Here is a 19160-nt window from a genome sequence, read left to right on the forward strand (position 1 = left end):
CCCCCCCCCCCNGTCGAATTCAAAGACAATCAATGGAATCTCGAGATATAACACTGGACGGAGACTTTGGTATTATTTTGATACAAATAAATGTTTATTTATTATTATTTCCTTCATATGAAATAACTGAAGAAGCATTTGTGTTCAGGAATTATTTAACATTTCTTATTATTTCAACATTCTCTGCATTTAATTTAAGTTTCATTCATAATGTCAGTAAACGATGTATTAATCGTGTAACATATTCAAATGGTGAAAAGAAAAGAGTTATAAAATCAACGATATATACATAGCAGTTGTATAAATATTAATAAGGACTTAAAGTCGGATTTTTTTATATTTGGGATCTAAATTTGGAGATGTCATTTGGATAAACTAATTCTTAGTGGATGAAGCACTTCTTTCGAAACTTCAAATTTTATTGAAATTCTTAACACCAATAAAAAATAATGATTACGGAAGAAGAAAGTTTATTTACATTTACTCATTTACCTATTAATTTTTATTAGATTATTTGCTTCTTGCAATATTCTATCTGCGGTTGAATAATTTACACGAACAATATGTTACTTATTTAAAAAAATTGATAATTAAGAAAGTTAGATAATGTAAAAAAAAGATACTTCTTCATGTCTAAACAGAACAGCGAACAGTAACTATTTGTAGCACCGAAAGGCAATAGCTATGCAATGTTATACTTCGAGAATCTCCATTAATCCTTCCTTTGCCGGCATTTGCACGGTCAATGCACAGCCAAAATTCCAACTCGAACCTCGATACGTCCGGCTAAATTCCGCTCTCCTCCACCCCCTCACCCGGCCGACGAGAGCCAACGTATCGTCGTGTCTCTATCTCTCTCTCTCTCTCTCTCTCTCTCGCGAAATTTTACTACTCTCGAAATATAACGGCCCGGGAAAACGAGGAAGAAGGATCGTTAGTCCGCGCCTGCCATATCAGCTGATTGCAGGATAGCCCTCGGACATTTATATAGGAACGAGCCGCCATATACGCGATACAGTACGCAGTTAATATCTAAAGCGAGAGAGCGAATCGGGGATCGACCGCGCCTAAAAAATCGCAATTTTGATTCGTGCGAGCCTCTTCTTCTTTTCCCTTCTTTTTTATAAACGCGTTTCTCTTGCCTAACGTCTACTAAATCCTAATAGTCGAGCAAGCGTCTCGAGGAACACGCGTGCGCCGTTAGTCGAGGACGATCTTTCCTTCGGAAAATCATCACGAATTTACACAGCTCTGAGAGATATCGATCATTCCTCGGCGAACTTTACTCATCGACGCCACCGACTGCGGTCCTCCCTCTTCCTCCGTTTATTTATATTCGCCTAAAAAGCCCTCTCCGCGCCCCCATCCCCTAAATACGTAAAATCACGTATCTATCGCGCACGCCAGACGCTTAGCCTTACAATGAATCTCCGATTTAAAACGCATTTACGACGCCTTTATATCGCCTTTTCACTAAGAAGCTGGAGGGGGCGATCCTCGAGATATGTCTGTGTTGAGAATAATCTTTTATGATAACTATATACCTTCTCTCTCTTTCTTTCTCTCTCTCTCTCTCTCTCTCCGTGTATTACCACGCGCTCACGGAGGGGGGAAGTCGCGGTTCTTCAACGCGCACGCTTACCCTCCTGCATTTGTTCCTTATTACGAGTCGCATTCAGCAACGTCAGCCCCTAATTGCATCGCGGCGGCTTTCGCACAAGCGTTTTTTTTTTTTGTTTACTTAATATACCTGCTCATCGTACTCTCCTCTTTTCCTCTTCTTCTCGTGAGAAGCGAACGAGAAGCCGTATATTGCGCCACGACGCTCACGTCGCGCGATATCGGGATTTCTCTTTGCGTGTACGTATATTTTCTATAATATTTATATGTATATCTAATTATATCTCAGTATCTTCTAGCATCTGCAGAGACCTCTCCCTCTCTCTCTCTCTCTCTCTTTCTTTCTCACATATACGCGCGCACATACACACACACTCTCTCTCTCTCTCTCTTTCTCGTCGTGCGTGAAAAAAATAAATCTCTCAGCGAGTTTTCCTCGTGCCGCGGAACGTTTCCGTCCACGCCCTTACGCGCTCGATTAGCTCGAATTAGCTGGATTGTGTGTATGTGTGTATACTTGGTACGCATTTATTAGACTGGTTGCTCTTCGAGGAGATTAGTTATAACGATGTCGAACGGGGCCGATCGAAAGCGAATCGCACGCGATAATAATTAATATAAATTACACGTGAACGTGAGAAGGGAATGCGAGGAAAAAAAGAAAATAATAATAATAATAATAATTACACATGGCCCCGAGTAGAGGGAGGGGCGTATAACGAAGGTTAGTCGGTGCTTCGAGCAACGGCGATTTATCGTCATCTTCTCTAACTAACGAATAGAATTCATGCTTAAACGCAAAGGAGCGCCACATTTCGTGTATAAACATAACACGCGAGAACCGGCGACAACCTCATTATTGCACAGCTCTTTCCCCTCGTTTTTCTCCTCCTCTCCCTTTCTCCCCCTCTTTCTTCTATTATTAGCGGCATACGTATCAGGCGATGCAACTTAGCGATAACACCGTACACACGTGACGGAAAACGACAACGTCACGTCATTGCACTTGATCCTCCCGCGAAACGCACCTCTCCCGAACGTTCTCACACGCGTCTCTCCTCTTATTTCCTGGATAATCGCGAGTCTTCCTCTCCTGCGTCTCTCTTCTGTTCCTCCTCTTCTCCCCATCCCTTCCTTCGTCTTCTCTGAGTCGTGTCTTTTCTCCTCGTGTGACGCGTCTTCGGTAGCGCAGGTTCACCGAGACACACTCCGTTCGCGGCGATCTCGTAGCGGAGGCGACGACCCAGGAGGTAACGTCCGCCTCCACGAGGTTTGAGATCCCTCCGACTGTTCGCCTCCGACTGTTCGTTTGGCGCTAGCAGCTTCTCGAATCGGAGCCTGGTGTGTCTCGAAAACGAAGTAAACTGATGTAGGCAGGTGTCGTTCAGCTTCACGCAAGTGAAGAACGACGAAAATCCCCGGAGGAGTTCGCACTCTGAAGACACTTCGATGTCTGGAGCTTCGTTACGTTACGACAGTGCGAGGGTGTGAGCGCGCTCGCCTCCCTGTCGTCTATTTCTCGCGCGAGCTCCTCGCTTTCCACCGCCGATGGAGAGCTTCGTTAGACCCTCGCTCGCGAACGTGTGCGAGTGCGCGTTGTTATCCGCGCCGGGTCGACGACGAGTCTCACCAGAATCGCTGAGCGCTGTCCCACAGGTTCTTCAGGCTCGATCGGAACTCGAAGCGGAAGTTCTGGTAGTATCACGCTATATTGTTGCCGCTCATCGTGGTGACGCATTTCTTTTCGGGCGTGTTCTGGCTCTCCGAGTTGCTCCTCACCGCCTTCGGCGGGCTGCCCGGCGTCGGCGTCGCGTCGCCCGGCAAGGGATTGTTGTTGTTCGTCGACGTCGAGCTCCTCCTGCCGTTCTCGCGGGTCGGCGACTTCACGTCGAACACCGACGTGTCCGACTCGATGTCCGAGTCGATCTGGAAAACGAACGGGCGTGCGCGTTACTCGTTGCCGGCTCTTTTGCGACCGGTATTGTCGACCGGCCGTTTTCCACGCGACCTTTGCTCCCGGTTTCGTCATGACTTGTTGAAACACGAGTGTTGTTACACACGCATGCAACGGAGTACAACGCGTTGTTAGAAACTCCGACAGACTCCAACGCTGATCAACACAATCGACCAGTGAAGCGCGAGTTTATTCATGATCGGCCAACAATGTGAAAACGAATGAGCTACTCTGAGCGGGTTTACGAAATAAAATCGAAAACTGGCAATAAAATAAAATTCGCAAATGCCACTGGAAAAGAGAGATTTAAAGCAAGTTGAATGGCGCGCTTTGATGGGACGTCGTTAACGACGAAGCAAGTTTCGCCTTCGGACAAATTTGGATCGAATCACTACGACAATGACGATGATTATGACAATTATGATGATGGTGATGATGATGGGGATGATGCGCTACCTTGTTGAAACAGACTACCTGTCTGGTAGCTGGATGAGGACTGAGGAAGAGCCGTTCGCTGGTGTCGCTGCCGCAGCTGGAGCTTTCGCTCATCTCCGTGGCGAACTTCCTGGAGGCTCTCGGGCTGGGCGGCGCGGCTCTGCTTTGCCCTCCCAAGTTGATGCCGACGTTCCTGGAACACACCTGCGACTGGATGTGTTCGCACACTCGCCTGAATCTCCGGATGTTACCTGCGGAACGTCGAGCGACCGTTAATGAATCAGACGCGGCAATTTGCGCGTTAACGACACGAAGGATCGCGTTCTCGCGAGAGCCGAATTTCTTGGACTCGTGTGTGACGAGGACAGGTCGAATTTACGATTCACGGGCTTTTGAACGGTTTGTTCCGCGTCGACCGCAGCGGGTCGAACGTCGTGTTTGCATGTGAGAAAAAAAAAGCCTGCACCGGAGGCCGCGCGTCGACCTGACGTGGAAGAGCGTAGAATATATGCGGATAAAACGTGCGATTGTATGTATGTATCCTGGCCAAGTACGTGCCAAGGTAACATCGATCTAGTTGCGCTTGGACGGCTGCCAAGTGCCAAATAGCGAGGCATCTTCGCGAATTGCCGCGTATCTGCCGCGTGTACGCCCGAGAGAGCGGCGGGGGCTTTGCACCTTTCGCTTTTCGGTTGGATTAACTTTCTCGCGGGAACACGAGGAACAGCCGAGATGATTCAATCTTACCATCGTCGATTTCATTTATTCTCTATATAAATTAGATATATGTCGGTATCGAGCCAATCAATCGGGCTTCCTTCTTTGTCAGTCATCATTGTGCGTGACTGTACGTTAAATTTTTTTCAAGGATGTCCTCTCAATTTTCCAACGGACGTTCTCTTGAACGGATCGAAGCCGATGGTATTGCGAAGGGGATACTGCGTCAGTTCGCTCAAATGCGAAGAAATTTGGCAAATATGTTGCGTTTGGGGAGCGAGCTGTCACTATTACCGCGTTATTATACCTTAATCGTTCATTAGACGTAAAAAAAAGATAGAATGACGCAGTAGCGCCGATAACGTGTCCTTCGAACGGTAGCCGTAGAAATTGGCAGCAAAGCGGCTGCCTTGCCCTACTTTCCTGAGACGAGCTCAAGATTTCAAGGATTTCCGAGCCATACGAAGGCCATCCTGATATATTTATCATAACGATATCCTTCAGAAATCAATAGATCAAGAACGATCTTACCCGATCTTAGGGGTGAGGATGCAAAAGATTGTAGCTTACCGCTGAGCAACGTGAAGGTGATGGCGAACAACGGCTCGTTCGGCTGCTTCGAGATCGCGTTGATGTCAACTTGAAATCGCACCTGCCTCTGGAACATGGCCGGCGCGGTGCTACCTCGTTTGTACTCCACCCGGAACGACATTGGCGAGCTGACGCTGTGAGACAATTCTGCTATCTGCGAACAGCCGTGCAATTTCGATTCGATTAATTCGGTCGTCCGACGATCGTTGCGAACGAAATCCAACGCGAGGAGACTCGCGTCAAGAAGAGAGACTCTCTCTCTCTCTCTTTCTCTCTCAGAGAACTCTTGGACTCACCGACAAAAAAGCGTGGATCAGGTCGGCCTTGACGCTGGCCAGCGGCTTGCCCTTAACCAGGACGGTGAAGGTCTCGTCTTTTTCCGTGGTCATCAAGCTGCCGAACCACGATTTCTTCGTGAGCTCCGGCGAAGAATCCGGCGTGAGGTGCACCTCCTCGGTGCTGGTGAGCAACTTGCGACGGTGGAACCTGGGACTGCCTAAGAAGGAGTTCTTGATCGTGGTCAATCGCGATCTCCAGTGGTGAGCGCCGGAGCCCGCTCCCGTGTGAGGCGAGCCGGGCGGCGTGACGCCGACCGCGACTACTGCGAAAAGAACACCTCGAGAATAACGTCGGGAGTTACAGAACGCGCCGAAAGCTCTCCCCGTCGAGATTTTGACGCTCTTAGGGTTACTTCGTGCCCGCTCAAATGGACTAATAAAAACCTATCTACCTTGACGATACTACACTTGTTCATTTATCGAACATACGGGAAAGAAAGTTTCCCTCAAAAAATTAATGCAAAGATATGACACTTATAGAGACGATATAACAATGAAAACGTAATTCTACAGATTTTATTTTAATGTTATCTTGAAGCTGGAAATGCTCTGGACTGTTAAATTCACTCGTTGAGTATTTGAAATAACCCCTATTTAGACGCTAAAACAGCGAAAAGGAAAATTTAAGACGTCGTCAGACATCACAATAGAAGTAAATTACATTATTAGTATTGAAATTTTTTTTTGAACCTATCCTGCTATCTTTAGCTCCTATCGTATAGTGCAAAATCAAAGTTTTAGCACAGGGTCGAAATTTCGACTGGAAGACATCATCATGGTTAAAATAGAAGTGAACGTATCATTAGAATCGAATCTATTTTGCCATCTTAGCTCCTTCCGCATTGTAGAATTAATGGTTTGATGTGGAATCAAGATTTCGAGCTGGGAACGCTCGATCGTTTATTCCGAGGCGCGGGAGTTTCCGCCTTGCGGAAGAATATTTATTATGCGCTTTCGTTCACAATCGCGATGTAAATCTCGCGCTTCGAACGATAGCATCCGATAAGACGCTAACGTCCGACGTAGCAGCGGCGGCAGCGACGGTAATCGCGATCGCGCATCGGGGACCCTGTTTAAACATTGACACACAATCCTGCGGCCGAGCGATAAACACGGGAGCACTTAGCGTAATTCGATCTGCCGTGCTTATGGGATAGCAGTCTCTAAGAGGAATCAGCTTAAGTGATTATTGGTGTCGTTCGGCGGCCTCCGATATAAGTCCGCGGCGCACGTAATTATCCGTGGAATCACGCGGCGATTTACCGCCTTCTTGTCTCGCACCGTCGACCTCTCGAGTCTCGATGTTGCGACTGCACAAGGGGAAACGCTCGTCGACCACTCACCAGGTTGCACCTCGTTGAGCTCGATACCGACGTTGGCGAGCGCCGGCGTCGGCGTCGGCACGCTCTGGCTCGTCGGGCTGCCGTTCCCTGCGGTGGTGGTACCGCCGGTCGACAGCCGGTGAGGACTTCCGGTCTGGCCCATGTGCGACGTCGGCACCGCTCGGTGAGGACTCAGCAGACCGGCGACGTTCGGCGCGTGCAACGGCGAGCTGCCTGGCGTCGACGCGTGCGAATGCGAGGCGTGCGTGTGGCAGCCTGTGCTCGGCGAGCGACGCGCGTGGTGTCTCGTGCTGCGGAAATTAGATTTGGAGGACGATCAGCGAGAATAACTTCGTCGTTATCAGGCCCGAATCGAAAATCTTCATGCTACTTTAACGCTCTCGATGATCATTCGCGTCTACTTAGACGACCTACCGACTAGTGGAAGCTTACTTTGGCCCGTATTCCGAACTCTTTTATCGATAAAAGTGGCCTTAAATGTGGCTTCGCAGCCAATTAGATAGGTGGTTCCCAAGCTACTTCTAGAGACACTCTATTTATCGATAAAAGAGAGCTGAGAATACAGGCCCTTAACGATATTACACTCGTTAACTTCCCTCTTGTATCTTTAATTCTACGGATTTTATCTTGATCCTACTGTAAGACAACCTATTTCGACGCTGAAACAGTGAAAACGGGAATCTAAGACCATCGTCATGGTAAAAAATAGGAGTAAATTATATCATTAGAAATTGAAATTTTTTTATCTTACTTCGTTATCTTAGCTCTTACTGTGATGTAGAATTAAAGGTTTAACCAAATTTCGACTCGGGGATTATTACAAACGAACGGGCGAAGATCGAGACTGCGGTCCGATGAAGGGTGGCAAAAGGGGGAAGGGGGCAATCGGCCGCGTATCGATCGATGTGTATTAGAGAGTGCTCGGGCTGCGAGCGACGCGGATGACCGATCGAAATGCAATTCGATAGGTCCGTTTGCATTATACGTTCGCTCGGCTTTGCGAACGCGTGTACGTATGCGTGTGTGGCGGCTAAATCGCTCGCGCAATGCTCAGGCCCGACGAAAAAGGGAAACAAGCAGCCGGGGGAGACACGTGATACGGTTAACACGCGACATGTGCGGCGGATAGTCGACATTGTCACGCGATCGTCGGCTTCGAGGCGAGCCGCAGCTGTGGTTACGAAACATTTTCGTTGAGCGTTCGCAGCTGTTAGTTTTATCGTTGCGGAAGAAAAGAGAGAGAAGGAGAGAGGGGGGGAGGGGGATACCGAATGGGATCGATCTTTCCGGGTCCGTTGTTTCCCACACAATCACGAAATCGGCGGAGGGAGGGCTGAGAGTGATCAGTTGCGTGCTTGGTATTCCATCGGAATGGCCGCGGCTTTACCTGGACTGTCTTCGGGGTGTTAAAGGCGAGCCGTGACTGATTTGTCCGAGATTGAGCGCGGTGCTGCCGTTCACCCTACACGTGTCCACTCGCTTTCTCGGTGGATCAGCCTCTAATTGTCCGGCGGATCCTCTCATGCCGCCTCTCATCACCTCCAGCTCGTCCTCGCACGCCGGTCTTCTCCGTTTCCTCTCCAACAGTAGGAAGTAGATCACCTTCTCCGTGTTGTGGCTAACGAAAGGTGAAAACACACGCGTGTAAAGTTGCAAATACCTTGTGCGAATATCCCCGGAAATGGCGAGCTCCGGGGGCAACGAGAGGTGTGTGTGTGTGTGTGTGCCCTTTAAATTTGTCGAGTGAAATTCCGTTTCTCGAATAGCCGAGTCATTCAAACTCGAGTGACATTTCACTACGCGCACAGTAAATTTCTACTGAATTTGGAATCGCCGAATAAATATTTTCACTCGAGATTGAAGAACTTGATGCACACTTTGATGTACGCCGTCGTTACTGCGACGAATTTCGCTTTAATCGACTAAAATATTCACTTGTATATATTATCAATTAAGAGAAAAAATAATAATCCTTTTATAACGTTTTTATATCTTTTTATAATAGTACGTTTATATTAGTTATTTTTAATTTTTATAATTTGTATAATTTATAATTTATAATCTCGTAATTTTTCCAATTAATTGTCTCCGTTGAAAGCAAAGATAATATTTGTATTTTTTCGATTATATATAAGAATCTCACTTCTATGATTGATGAATCTCACTTCAAGTCAAATCTATTTTTGTAATTCTGCACGACAGTATTTTCGTTTTAGCTTCGGATGGACTTTCGCTCGCTTCAAGTGAGATTTCATTTCGAGAAATTTAAAAAATAAAAGTCAGAGCTACTGAAAAATGAAAAAGGACGAAAGGGAGAAAGAGTGGAAGGGAAAGAGAGAGAGAGAGAGAGAGAGAGAGAGAGAGAGAGAGGAAGAGAGAGACGAGATCTTACTTGGGACTGAGCAGCTCCTGAATGAGCTTGTCGCGCTCTTTGAAGCAACCGAGGCTTGCGATCGCCTGCAGCACGTCGGGGTCGATCGCGTCCACGGACGGAATAACGTGTGTCTGCACTACGTCCATCATCGACAGTTCCAACTCTAGCTCGCCCTTGCCCGACGCCGTCACCCACACGTGCCTGTTTATGGCCGCTAACTGAAACGGAAAGAGAAGCAGCGTCGCTTTAAACCGGCTCCGCGACACGACACGGCTAATGTGCGCCAACGTTGGCCGACGTAACACTGGGCTCCATATCGTATGTTGAATTTTTTAAATTATTTTTTTGTTTATCTACATGAATTTTCACATCTACCAGATATCGGCCCAATGTTCGTGACCTATGTTGGATGTAGGGCTTCGCACGAACGTTTCATCATTCGCACGCAGTTACACTCTCGTCAGTCTCGAGAGCCGCCGCACGGAAAAAAAAGTGCTAGAATCAAGTAAAAGTAATTACCTGTTTTTCAGCATCTTAAATCAAATAATATTTTTATCAATTTAAGTATATTTCAACAGCTCGTAGTGAATACTTACTTTAATACCTTAATTTATAAATGAATTACTGAATGTAAGTATCGAATGATTCTAAATTGAAGAGAATATTTATTAGAATTATATAATACTTCTTTTCCGTTGAAGGAACCAAATGGTCTTAAATTTAGACTTTTCCGCCTCAGTAGATATTTTCTAAAAATAAATTCTGATATTTTCTACTTAATACTTTATTATTATTATCATTATGAATTTAATATTTGCCGCAATTGTTTTAACACATACAAGACAAAATGTCTAATTATACGAAGGAAATATATATTACATTTTATATTATTATATCACACACATATACAACACACACAGTCAATTATATTTCTACCTCTCGTCTCAACAAATATTTGCCAAAGAGTATTGGATTAATGATTTTACCTGGATCAAGTAAATATTACTTGAACGGTAGCACGTTTCTTTCTTTTTTTTTTCAATATACTAATTCAAAAAACGGCACGACTCACCGTCAGCCTTTTTTCGGGGTCGACCTCTATCATGCCTCTGAGCAGGTTCTGGCACTCCGGCGGCACGAAGTGCGGTATGTAAAACAATCCTCGCTTAACCTTCTCCAGCAGTTTCCTCAGATTGTCGTCGTCGAAAGGTAGCGCGCCCACCAGAAGCGCGTAAAGTATCACCCCGCAGGACCACACGTCCGCCTTTCTACCGTCGTACTTCTCGCCCTATCGCCGGGAGAGGAGCGTGCTTTTAGTTTCAGCGACTTCTAACCGTGGCGCGACCGAGAGACTCGCTTGATGAGCTCGTTACTCGGTTAAAACCGTCTCATCTCCGCGGTAAACTCGATCTGTCGCGCGCGGATTATGCAATCGCGAGATGTCGATCGCGAGCTTACTCTAATGACTTCGGGGCAGGCGTAATGAGGCGATCCGCAGCTGGTCTCCAACATAGAGCCCGCGGGTTGTAAGGACGCCATTCCGAAGTCCGCTATCTTAATGTTATTCTTCTCGTCCAGCAACAGATTCTCAGGCTTCAAGTCTCTATGACTGAAATGTCAGCATAGGCAACGTGACGCGTGAGTTATTCCCGCAAGATCAAGCGGAGCCCGTCGAGAGACGGTCGATAAGTTCACAGAAAAACACAGAGAGACGCGACTCACCATATACTATGACTATGGCAAAAGTCTAACGCGGAAATTATTTGTCGAAAAAATCTTCTCGCTTCCTTCGGAGTCAGTCTACCCTTCTTAACCAAATAATCGAACAGCTCCCCGCCCGAGACGTGTTCCAGAACAAGATATCTTGAAAAAGAGAATGCGCAACGGCGAATGAGACGTGAGACGACACGCGCGCCTTCTTGTGTGCTTTAGCATTAAAGCGATGAAATATTGTTTTTGTAAGAAACTCTTTTTTGCTTAATTTTTCGTCGATGCTTACAAGTACTTCTTGTTTTCGTACACATCCGAGAGGCCGAGCACGTGCGGATGGTCGATCAACTTCATAATAGCGATCTCGCGCTCCACTTTCATCAACACGGACTCCGAAAGCTTTTCGCGGTTGATGATCTTGATCGCCACCTTCTTGCCCAACACGCAGTGTACGCCAAGCTTTACTAATCCTAAAATAGAAAAGTAGTTTTCGTTTACTTCATTTAAAAAAGAAGAAAGAGAGAGAGGGGGAATGAACGATAAATCGGAAAATTTCCGCATTGAGAGAAAAAAATCTAAATAATAAAAAGATATTTATTCAGGAGGTACTAATAACATATTTACTTACACTATATACATATTTTCACACTGAAAAAAATTTTCAAATGAAAAAATACACATTTTCTAAAATCTGTAACTTTACATGAAGGCAATTCATTCTGTTTAAACAAGAAAATTTGGAAAGAAAAATTTAAGTAAATATGTTATCAGTAACCTATTGAATAAATATTTTTTTCCCTCAGTGCATGCATAAAAACCCGAATCGAAATTTTGGTCTTATGTTAAACCTTGAATTCGACAACGTAGTAGGAGCTAAGTTAGCAAAATAGAAGTTCAATTCTACCGATATAATTTACTCCTACTTTGACCATAAAGATGTCTCAAATTTCCGTTTTTGCTGAGTTTAATGCCCAAATAGGTTGTTTTGAATACTCATGAGAATTTAATAATCGGAATATCGAGAGCATTTTTATCGAGAGCAAATTTGTCTTTTGGAATGGAGCAAATAAACGAACGAATGGAGCGAATAAACGTTTGATTTAACAAACAGAATTATTTGGTTTCTTTCGAATAATAAATATTTTTACGTCAAATAATATATTTCTTTTATATTTTCACGCAAACATCGCTTGTTGTCACAAGTAAAAAATTATTTCACAGAAGTGACACTATGTTAAAAAAAAATTAAAGTTTTTTTTTGTATTTCAGTGAAACAATATTCAATATATAATGAAATATGTATTTTTTTTATTGAAAATCAAACATTATTTCCTTATAAATAATAACGTTTTTTCAAATAAAATGGTTTATTCTAGAGAAAGAATAATATTTTCACTCAAACAAAGTCATATTTGATATTAAATTATGTTCTTTATATTAAACAAGCCCGAATCAAACAAACACGTGTACTAAATCCAAAGAGACCTTTTCCCCTGTGTAGCTTCAAGGTAGCGTTAAAATTAAATCTGTGGAATTATAATTCCGAGAGGAAAAGTTAATAACTGTAGCATCGTCAAAGTAAGCGCGAACTATCATTCGAGGGCGTCAGAGTATAGTATCAAAATTTTGATTCGGGGAGACAAAGAAGAAGAAGAAGAAATTTCGCTCATCATCTCGAAATAACGATTCTCTAATCACGCACCCTCGTCTGTCGAAGGCTCGACTGGCTGGCAAAGTTTCCGTGTACGGGAGAACGGTAGGAAAAAAGATCCCGTCGCTTCGGCATAACGATTCTAATTACGCGTCCGCTGAAATTTTTTAATCGGCCGGTCGCTGCTTGAGTCTCGCGATATTGCAATTAAGTATACAATATTAAGGGTAACTACAGAGAGAGAGAGAGAGAGAGAGAGAGAGAGAGAGACGGCCGAATCGTCGATACGAGACGCGCTCGAATCACTCGATACGCCCTTTTCAGGGTTCGAGTCATTCTTCGGGGATGCGGTGGTACGTACACAAACAACCACCACCACCATCACCACCACTCCATGACGGGCAAACGCGATAGTTTTACTCGAGTGGTTTCAAATTCTTTCCACTTGGTAAATCACGAGGAGGAGTTCGCGACGCTCGGTTTGCCCGTCGCACGCTGCATAGGCCTCTCGCTGGAAATCGTTTTGTGCTCGCATGGAATCGCTTTGTTCTCCGATCATCGGTAATCATCTCAAAAATTCACCGTGACTTCACTCTCTCTCTCTTCCTTTCGAGCGGGATCGAGCGGAGTGGGACGCGCTGATTCGCCGTCATTCGCGTGTCCCCGTTCTCCGTGCGCTAATTGCGCGCCATTGTGCCGTGCGACCGAATTCGACCGCGTAACGCGAACGAATACTCAATAACGCGTTTGATCAGAGACGCGCGCTCGCGCGTGTATCGCCTGCTCGTTGTCGCCACAGTTTCCACTGCGGAAGGAAGGCTCTTTCGCTCGCGCGCGGTTGTCGATGAGAAGGTCCGCCCGCGTCGGCCCGCGATCGACGGTGATCCGCGCGAATCGCCGTGGGCGTATCACAGATTATGGAAACGCGATAACAGCTCGGACTTATTATTATCGCGTCGCGGTCTTTTATAACGAGACACCGAGGCGGTGAAAAATACGATACGACCGGGGGAGGTCGGCGGCGGAATAGGCTCTGAGAAAAAAGACGATGAATTTACGAGGCCGCGAAATTGGTTTAAACCGTCGTCCGACGCTGCGCGACGGAGGAGAGGCCGCGCCACGATGTCTTTATCCACTTAAACGGCTGCGCCGCGCGAAGACGGTGCCGCCGGCACCGTCTGCTTAAGCAGATCAACGAAAGGTAGGAAGGAAGAAAAATACAGGAGGAAACCCGTTCATTGTGCGGATGTCGCTACCAGGGGGAAAGGGGGGAAGGGGGTGTAAAGAGGGAGAGCAATTAAGAATCGTCGACGTCTGTCGTGTCTATCCGGCGGATTAACAGAGTTTAATCCCGGATAAAGAATCGCGCCCGGCGATTGCGGGGGCGACTCCGCGAGCGCTATCGTGCGTCCATCGACCATTACTGCGAGGTGTGATCAATGTTTTTTGATTATTCGAGCAAAAATAATTTTCGACGCCAGCGAGCCTTTTTCTCTCTCCCTCTCCCTCCCTCTCTTTCTCTCTGTACGAGTGTCGCGTGCACTTATTTGTATGTCGTCTAAAAATACGTTACGTTTCTGTGACGTTACACTAGGAAGTTATAAATAACCAAAAACTCGTGATCGATGGCTATCCGTCGGTCATCCGCCAAACCAATCGAAATCAAGTCGGACGTTAAGTCGCCTGCTCGTTGAATGATTGACGAGATGACAATTCTCACGGAAGTGTTAAACGAGCGCGTTTCCCGTCAAATCGCTGGCAATTGCATTAGCGACGCCATCGAGAGTTAAAGTGCACTCTCTCCCCCTCCCCCTCCCCCTCGTCTCTTCCCCTTCCCCCTGACGATTTGCGTCAGCCGCGATTTAACGGTTATCCATGAACGTGGTTTCCGTGGCGCGCGTCCCATGAATTGAAATCTACGGGAACCGGGAATTTAAACGCACGATTCCGAACTGTTATTCGCACCGAAATGATATTTCAAGTCGAAACTTACATGTGCGTGTATGTGTGTGTGTGTGTGCATGCGTGCAATCGAATTACATCCCTCGATATTTTCCAGCCGGCATGCGTTGATTAGCACGACGTTAGTTCGCCGTATCAGCGAGATCCGTATTCGAGAGAGAGCGTATACCCGCGGCGTATCGGATTCATAACGCTAATAAATTTAATCGTCCGCCGAGCGTGTTCCGAACGCGCGATTTCAAAAAAGAGAAGAGAAAAGAAGCCGGTTATTCCGCTATGAAGAGCCCCATTCTACCCTCCGCGATCACCGGATCGCCCGGGTCGAAACGTTGGCCTCGTGTTAAACATTTAATTCCACAACACGGTAGGAAGCAAAGATAGCAAAACAGGTTCAATTTCAATTGTAATCAATTGTATCATATTTATAGTTTATAGTTGAATACACGCTTTCATTACTCAAATTAAGCTTTCGCGGGCTAAAAACGGCGAGATATTTTTATAAAGGATCGGAAACGTACGTTAGTATTTTAAGGTTAAAATTAAATCGGTAAAATTAAATGTTCAAGAGAGGCATCAATAAGTGGCAGTATCGTCAAAGTAGGTTTTTATTAGTCTATCGGACATCTAAGTAGGCGCGAACTATTCTTAACCCTGATAGTAACATGTTAGGTCTAGGTGGCTTACAAGCGTTTTCTCACGCTTACAGCCTCTTCCATATTTAGGTCTACGTGGCTTACAAGCGTTTTCTCACGCTTACAGCCTCTTCCATATTTTGTGCAAAATATTATATCTCACATCTATTTTTTTATTACTAAGAAGAAAACGTTGCCTCCATGTGATCACTACTACACGGAGAAAAATAATTTTGCTGTCGTAGCGAAACCATATCGTTACTACTGCATATTCGTTGCGACAGCGACAAAATGTAGCTGGCATGATCATATTAGCAAGTTATTCGTAATCAGAGCAGAAATAATTTTGTTGACAGGATCGAGAAATATTCTGCCGAGTGAATTCTTAGGACACGTTAATTTGCTGTTAGCCCAAAACAGTGTTTTCCTACATTTGCCAATTTTTTATTACAGCAAAATAATTTATAGACGCAGCAAAATAATCCAACGAATGGCAATCAATACTCTCAACGGATCGTTTTACCGTCTACATAATAACTGACACATTTTGTTAGGACAATATAAAATTTGCTGTACAGGCAAATTATTTTTTTCCATGTATTATCAACGTGATACAATGGTATATTGGTTTACTGGCGACAACCAGTTTACAAAGAAATTCAATAAAAATTGGTTATAAACCAAATCCTTTGACCGGCAAAAACGCAATTCCGCATTTACACAAAAAGTGATCCAAACTGGCGAAAACAGAATACGTCGTATTTTGATATTTCTGATAATTCAATATTTCTAAAATTGGGTATCCGAATGATTCTGAAGTCCCTTTATTCAATGTTGAGCTTCAAAATTCAAAATTCAAAATGACGGACGTGATATGACGACCTAAAATAACGCTTGTGGGCATTGCATTGGATCCACCCTTCTTAAATTAGCAGTTTTGATTTTTAATTCGCAGCCAACAACTCGACAACAACAAGAATTTGCAATTTTTACCATTTTTTTTCGTAATGCAGCCTTAGACACCTATGATATTACTTCAGCATTAAGTGTTACTTTCAAGGTTAAGAGTATCAAAATAACATCAAGATTTCGACTCGGGCGCTCCGCTTTCGAAAATAAATCCCACGTAGGATAAACCAAAAACGGAGACGGAGACCGGGAATCAACATAACGTTGAGTCACCGAGTTCCGAATCCCGGTCTCCCGTTCATTTTTCCCAGTCAATCGATTATTCTCCCGATCGCCCGCCTAATCGCGGCAGGGAGGGGAGGGAAGAGGGAGGGTATTTTTCGTCCGACGAGTCCTTCCGGCGTCTCGTTCCGCGCGCGGAAAACCGTGGAAACCGGTTACATCGCTCCTTCCGGATGTGTTTTCATCGATCCCGCCGGTTATAATTCAAATCGCCCCCACCCCTCCGCGACAGGGCGGCAATTTCATCGGCCGTGGGCTCTCGCGCGTCATGGAATTCAAAGCGTGGCGAGGAATTCATTCGTATGATTAACGCACCGTATTGTCACGTGCCGCAGCGTGAGCACCCCCTTCTCGAGGTAAGCGCGAGGGGATCGATATGGAGGAAATGACCACGCGACTCATCCGTCGAGTGCCGAGCCGTGCATTCATTAGCGGGCTTTCGCAAAATTGGATCTCGACCCGGGCGAACCCGGTGAATCGTGGATCTCCTTTCTACGTGGGTCTCACGTCCGCAAATAAAAACGACAACTCTGTTGATAATCAACTGGAATAGCGTATAAAAGGAAAAAGGGAGAAAGAGAGAGAGAGAGAGAGAGAGAAGGAGAAGCGTTACGAGCTGTACTCGTCTCCTTTTAATACTGCTAATTTACCTTCGCATTTCTTGCACACCGAATGCACGCGCAACGAATCGGCCTTTTTTCCCCGTACGCTCATTGTCGCGAACGTTATTACCTTCCAGTCCCCTTCCCCGTTCCTGCCGGTGGCGTTTAATTAAAAACGCTTACTGCCGCTTCGTAAAGATTTACAATTGTCACCGAGACTTTTTCGTACCGTAAACGCGACGCAGAGCATAGACCGTTTTTTAGATTTTAATGCGCGGAGAACAGTTTACGGGCTGCGAAGTGTTGTAGAAATGACGGAAGAAAAATGATAGAGGGAGGGAGAGAGAGAGAGAGAGAGAGAGAGAGAGAGAGAGGTGGACATGTAGAGATCCGTGCCGTATCTCACGGTTGTTGTCGAATAGACGAGCCACTCTTTCGCGAAATACGCCGTGTTTTACACGCACACACAACGTCCAGCACGTCCAGTCCAATATTTTTAACGGTACCGTGAAATCCCACCCCGTCGCGTCTCTGCTTCTTTTTGCGCTTTCTCCCGTTCGCGTACATGGTCGCCCGGGAAGTGTGCCGATGTAATAAATTCTGATTTTCTCCTCTCGCGTACTTTGCCGCGATGTGTCCTTAAAATGTTCCAGCGAGAATTCTCCTACCGCCCCCGCGTCTTCGTTCTTTTCTTTTTGTCGGCCGTCGAAAACTTGCGAAAATAGCGCGATCCGTTTCTGGCAACTTGCAAGGACACGAACTGCGAATATAACGATCTCTCTTTCTGTGTTCCTCTCTCTCGGTCCCTGTTTTTCGCGTTATGTTCAGGTTATTATTGGAAACGCCCCGTGATTATTACGTTCAAGTTCAAACATTTCTAACTCTTCGGCTGCCCACAACCGCTGCATAACGTAATTAGTACGTCGGTATCGATCGTATAATAGCGTCGAATACCTGCGAGAGGCGAGAGCAAATTAGCGAGTGCGGCGTCAAATATCTCTGACACGAGCTCTCCTGTGCGAAACGCATTGTTCCACCGCTTATTGCTTTACCTCATTTTGCAATAGATTGCAAAAAATCTCCTATGTTCGGCTTGCGATTTGAACCGCCTCATTTTCCTACGTTTATCCTGACAAATTATAATCTCATGCCACGAAACGTAGGGGCGACCGGGTCAAGATTTGCTCCAAGAATTACGATGGTCACGCGTCTCGTTGATGCATACATTGTGAAAGCACTGAGAGAAATCCTAAAATTACAGTCATTTCCGGCCTCAACGTATATCTTCTTGTGATATCAACTCAAAAAAATTGTATTAGCACGATTTGTGTATACAGTTATTACCACACATTGTAACAAAACTTATTGGAAAAAATGTTTCTCCTAAATGAATACATAGTTATATTATTAGGTAATAATTACAAATAGCAAAAGTCTTCTCTTCGGTAAGGAAAACTGCAATGAGCATACACTGTGAGCGGGAGAAGAATCACACTTAAAGATGTTCCTCTTAGAAAACAGAGAGAAATGCCGTTGAGTCGATAGAACTTCCATCGGTAACGTAATTAGAGTAAATCCCGGGTTCAACGGCGAATATCATTGAAACTACTATGTTATGTGTCGTTTCGATAATTAGATCATTAATTCCGACGATATCGCTGTTGAATCGAGAAGATTTGCTCCAATTATTGCGCCTGCTGTCGGAAATTCTGTCGACTCGGCGGAATTCGTTTCCCGCGTGTGTGTGCGCGGCTACGAGTCGTGAAAACGATGCGGCCGCCCCAGTTCACGCGCGAGGGAACGTCAAAATCGCGTCGTTCGCGATTCAATCGGTAACCCCGACGTTGGCGTTGAGACCCGCACGAAGCCAGGCGGTATACCGTGTACGCAGGTGTGGGAAGCCGGAAACCGTCGTTCCCCGTGAGTCCTCGACGTGTAAGTTGCACGAAATGCACACCCATTCCGGGGCAAATTTGCACGTGCCGCAGTAACCCCGAAGGCTAATCCAAGTTTCGTCGTGGACGGAACACGAGCGTGGGG

General features: G+C 45.6%; 1 protein-coding gene across 1 annotated transcript in view; it reads right to left on the minus strand.

Annotated features, from left to right (window-relative positions):
* Positions 1-37: 37 nt before the first annotated feature.
* The window catches only part of LOC106748708 (serine/threonine-protein kinase BRSK2), a 20112-nt gene continuing 989 nt past the window's right edge, over positions 38-19160 (minus strand). Inside the window, exons 2-12 of the mRNA XM_014627527.1 lie at positions 11372-11552; positions 11095-11235; positions 10831-10981; positions 10445-10660; positions 9391-9590; positions 8386-8616; positions 6999-7288; positions 5614-5918; positions 5297-5471; positions 4031-4260; positions 38-3546 (exon numbers count right to left, since the gene is read on the minus strand). Coding sequence (XP_014483013.1) covers positions 3322-3546; positions 4031-4260; positions 5297-5471; positions 5614-5918; positions 6999-7288; positions 8386-8616; positions 9391-9590; positions 10445-10660; positions 10831-10981; positions 11095-11235; positions 11372-11552 — 2345 coding nt within the window. The 3' untranslated portion in view covers positions 38-3321. The remainder of the gene's footprint in view (positions 3547-4030; positions 4261-5296; positions 5472-5613; positions 5919-6998; positions 7289-8385; positions 8617-9390; positions 9591-10444; positions 10661-10830; positions 10982-11094; positions 11236-11371; positions 11553-19160) is intronic.

Source organism: Dinoponera quadriceps, unplaced genomic scaffold, assembly GCF_001313825.1.
Source record: "Dinoponera quadriceps isolate SergipeBrazil2010 unplaced genomic scaffold, ASM131382v1 scaffold2094, whole genome shotgun sequence".
Classification (NCBI taxonomy): domain Eukaryota; kingdom Metazoa; phylum Arthropoda; class Insecta; order Hymenoptera; family Formicidae; genus Dinoponera; species Dinoponera quadriceps.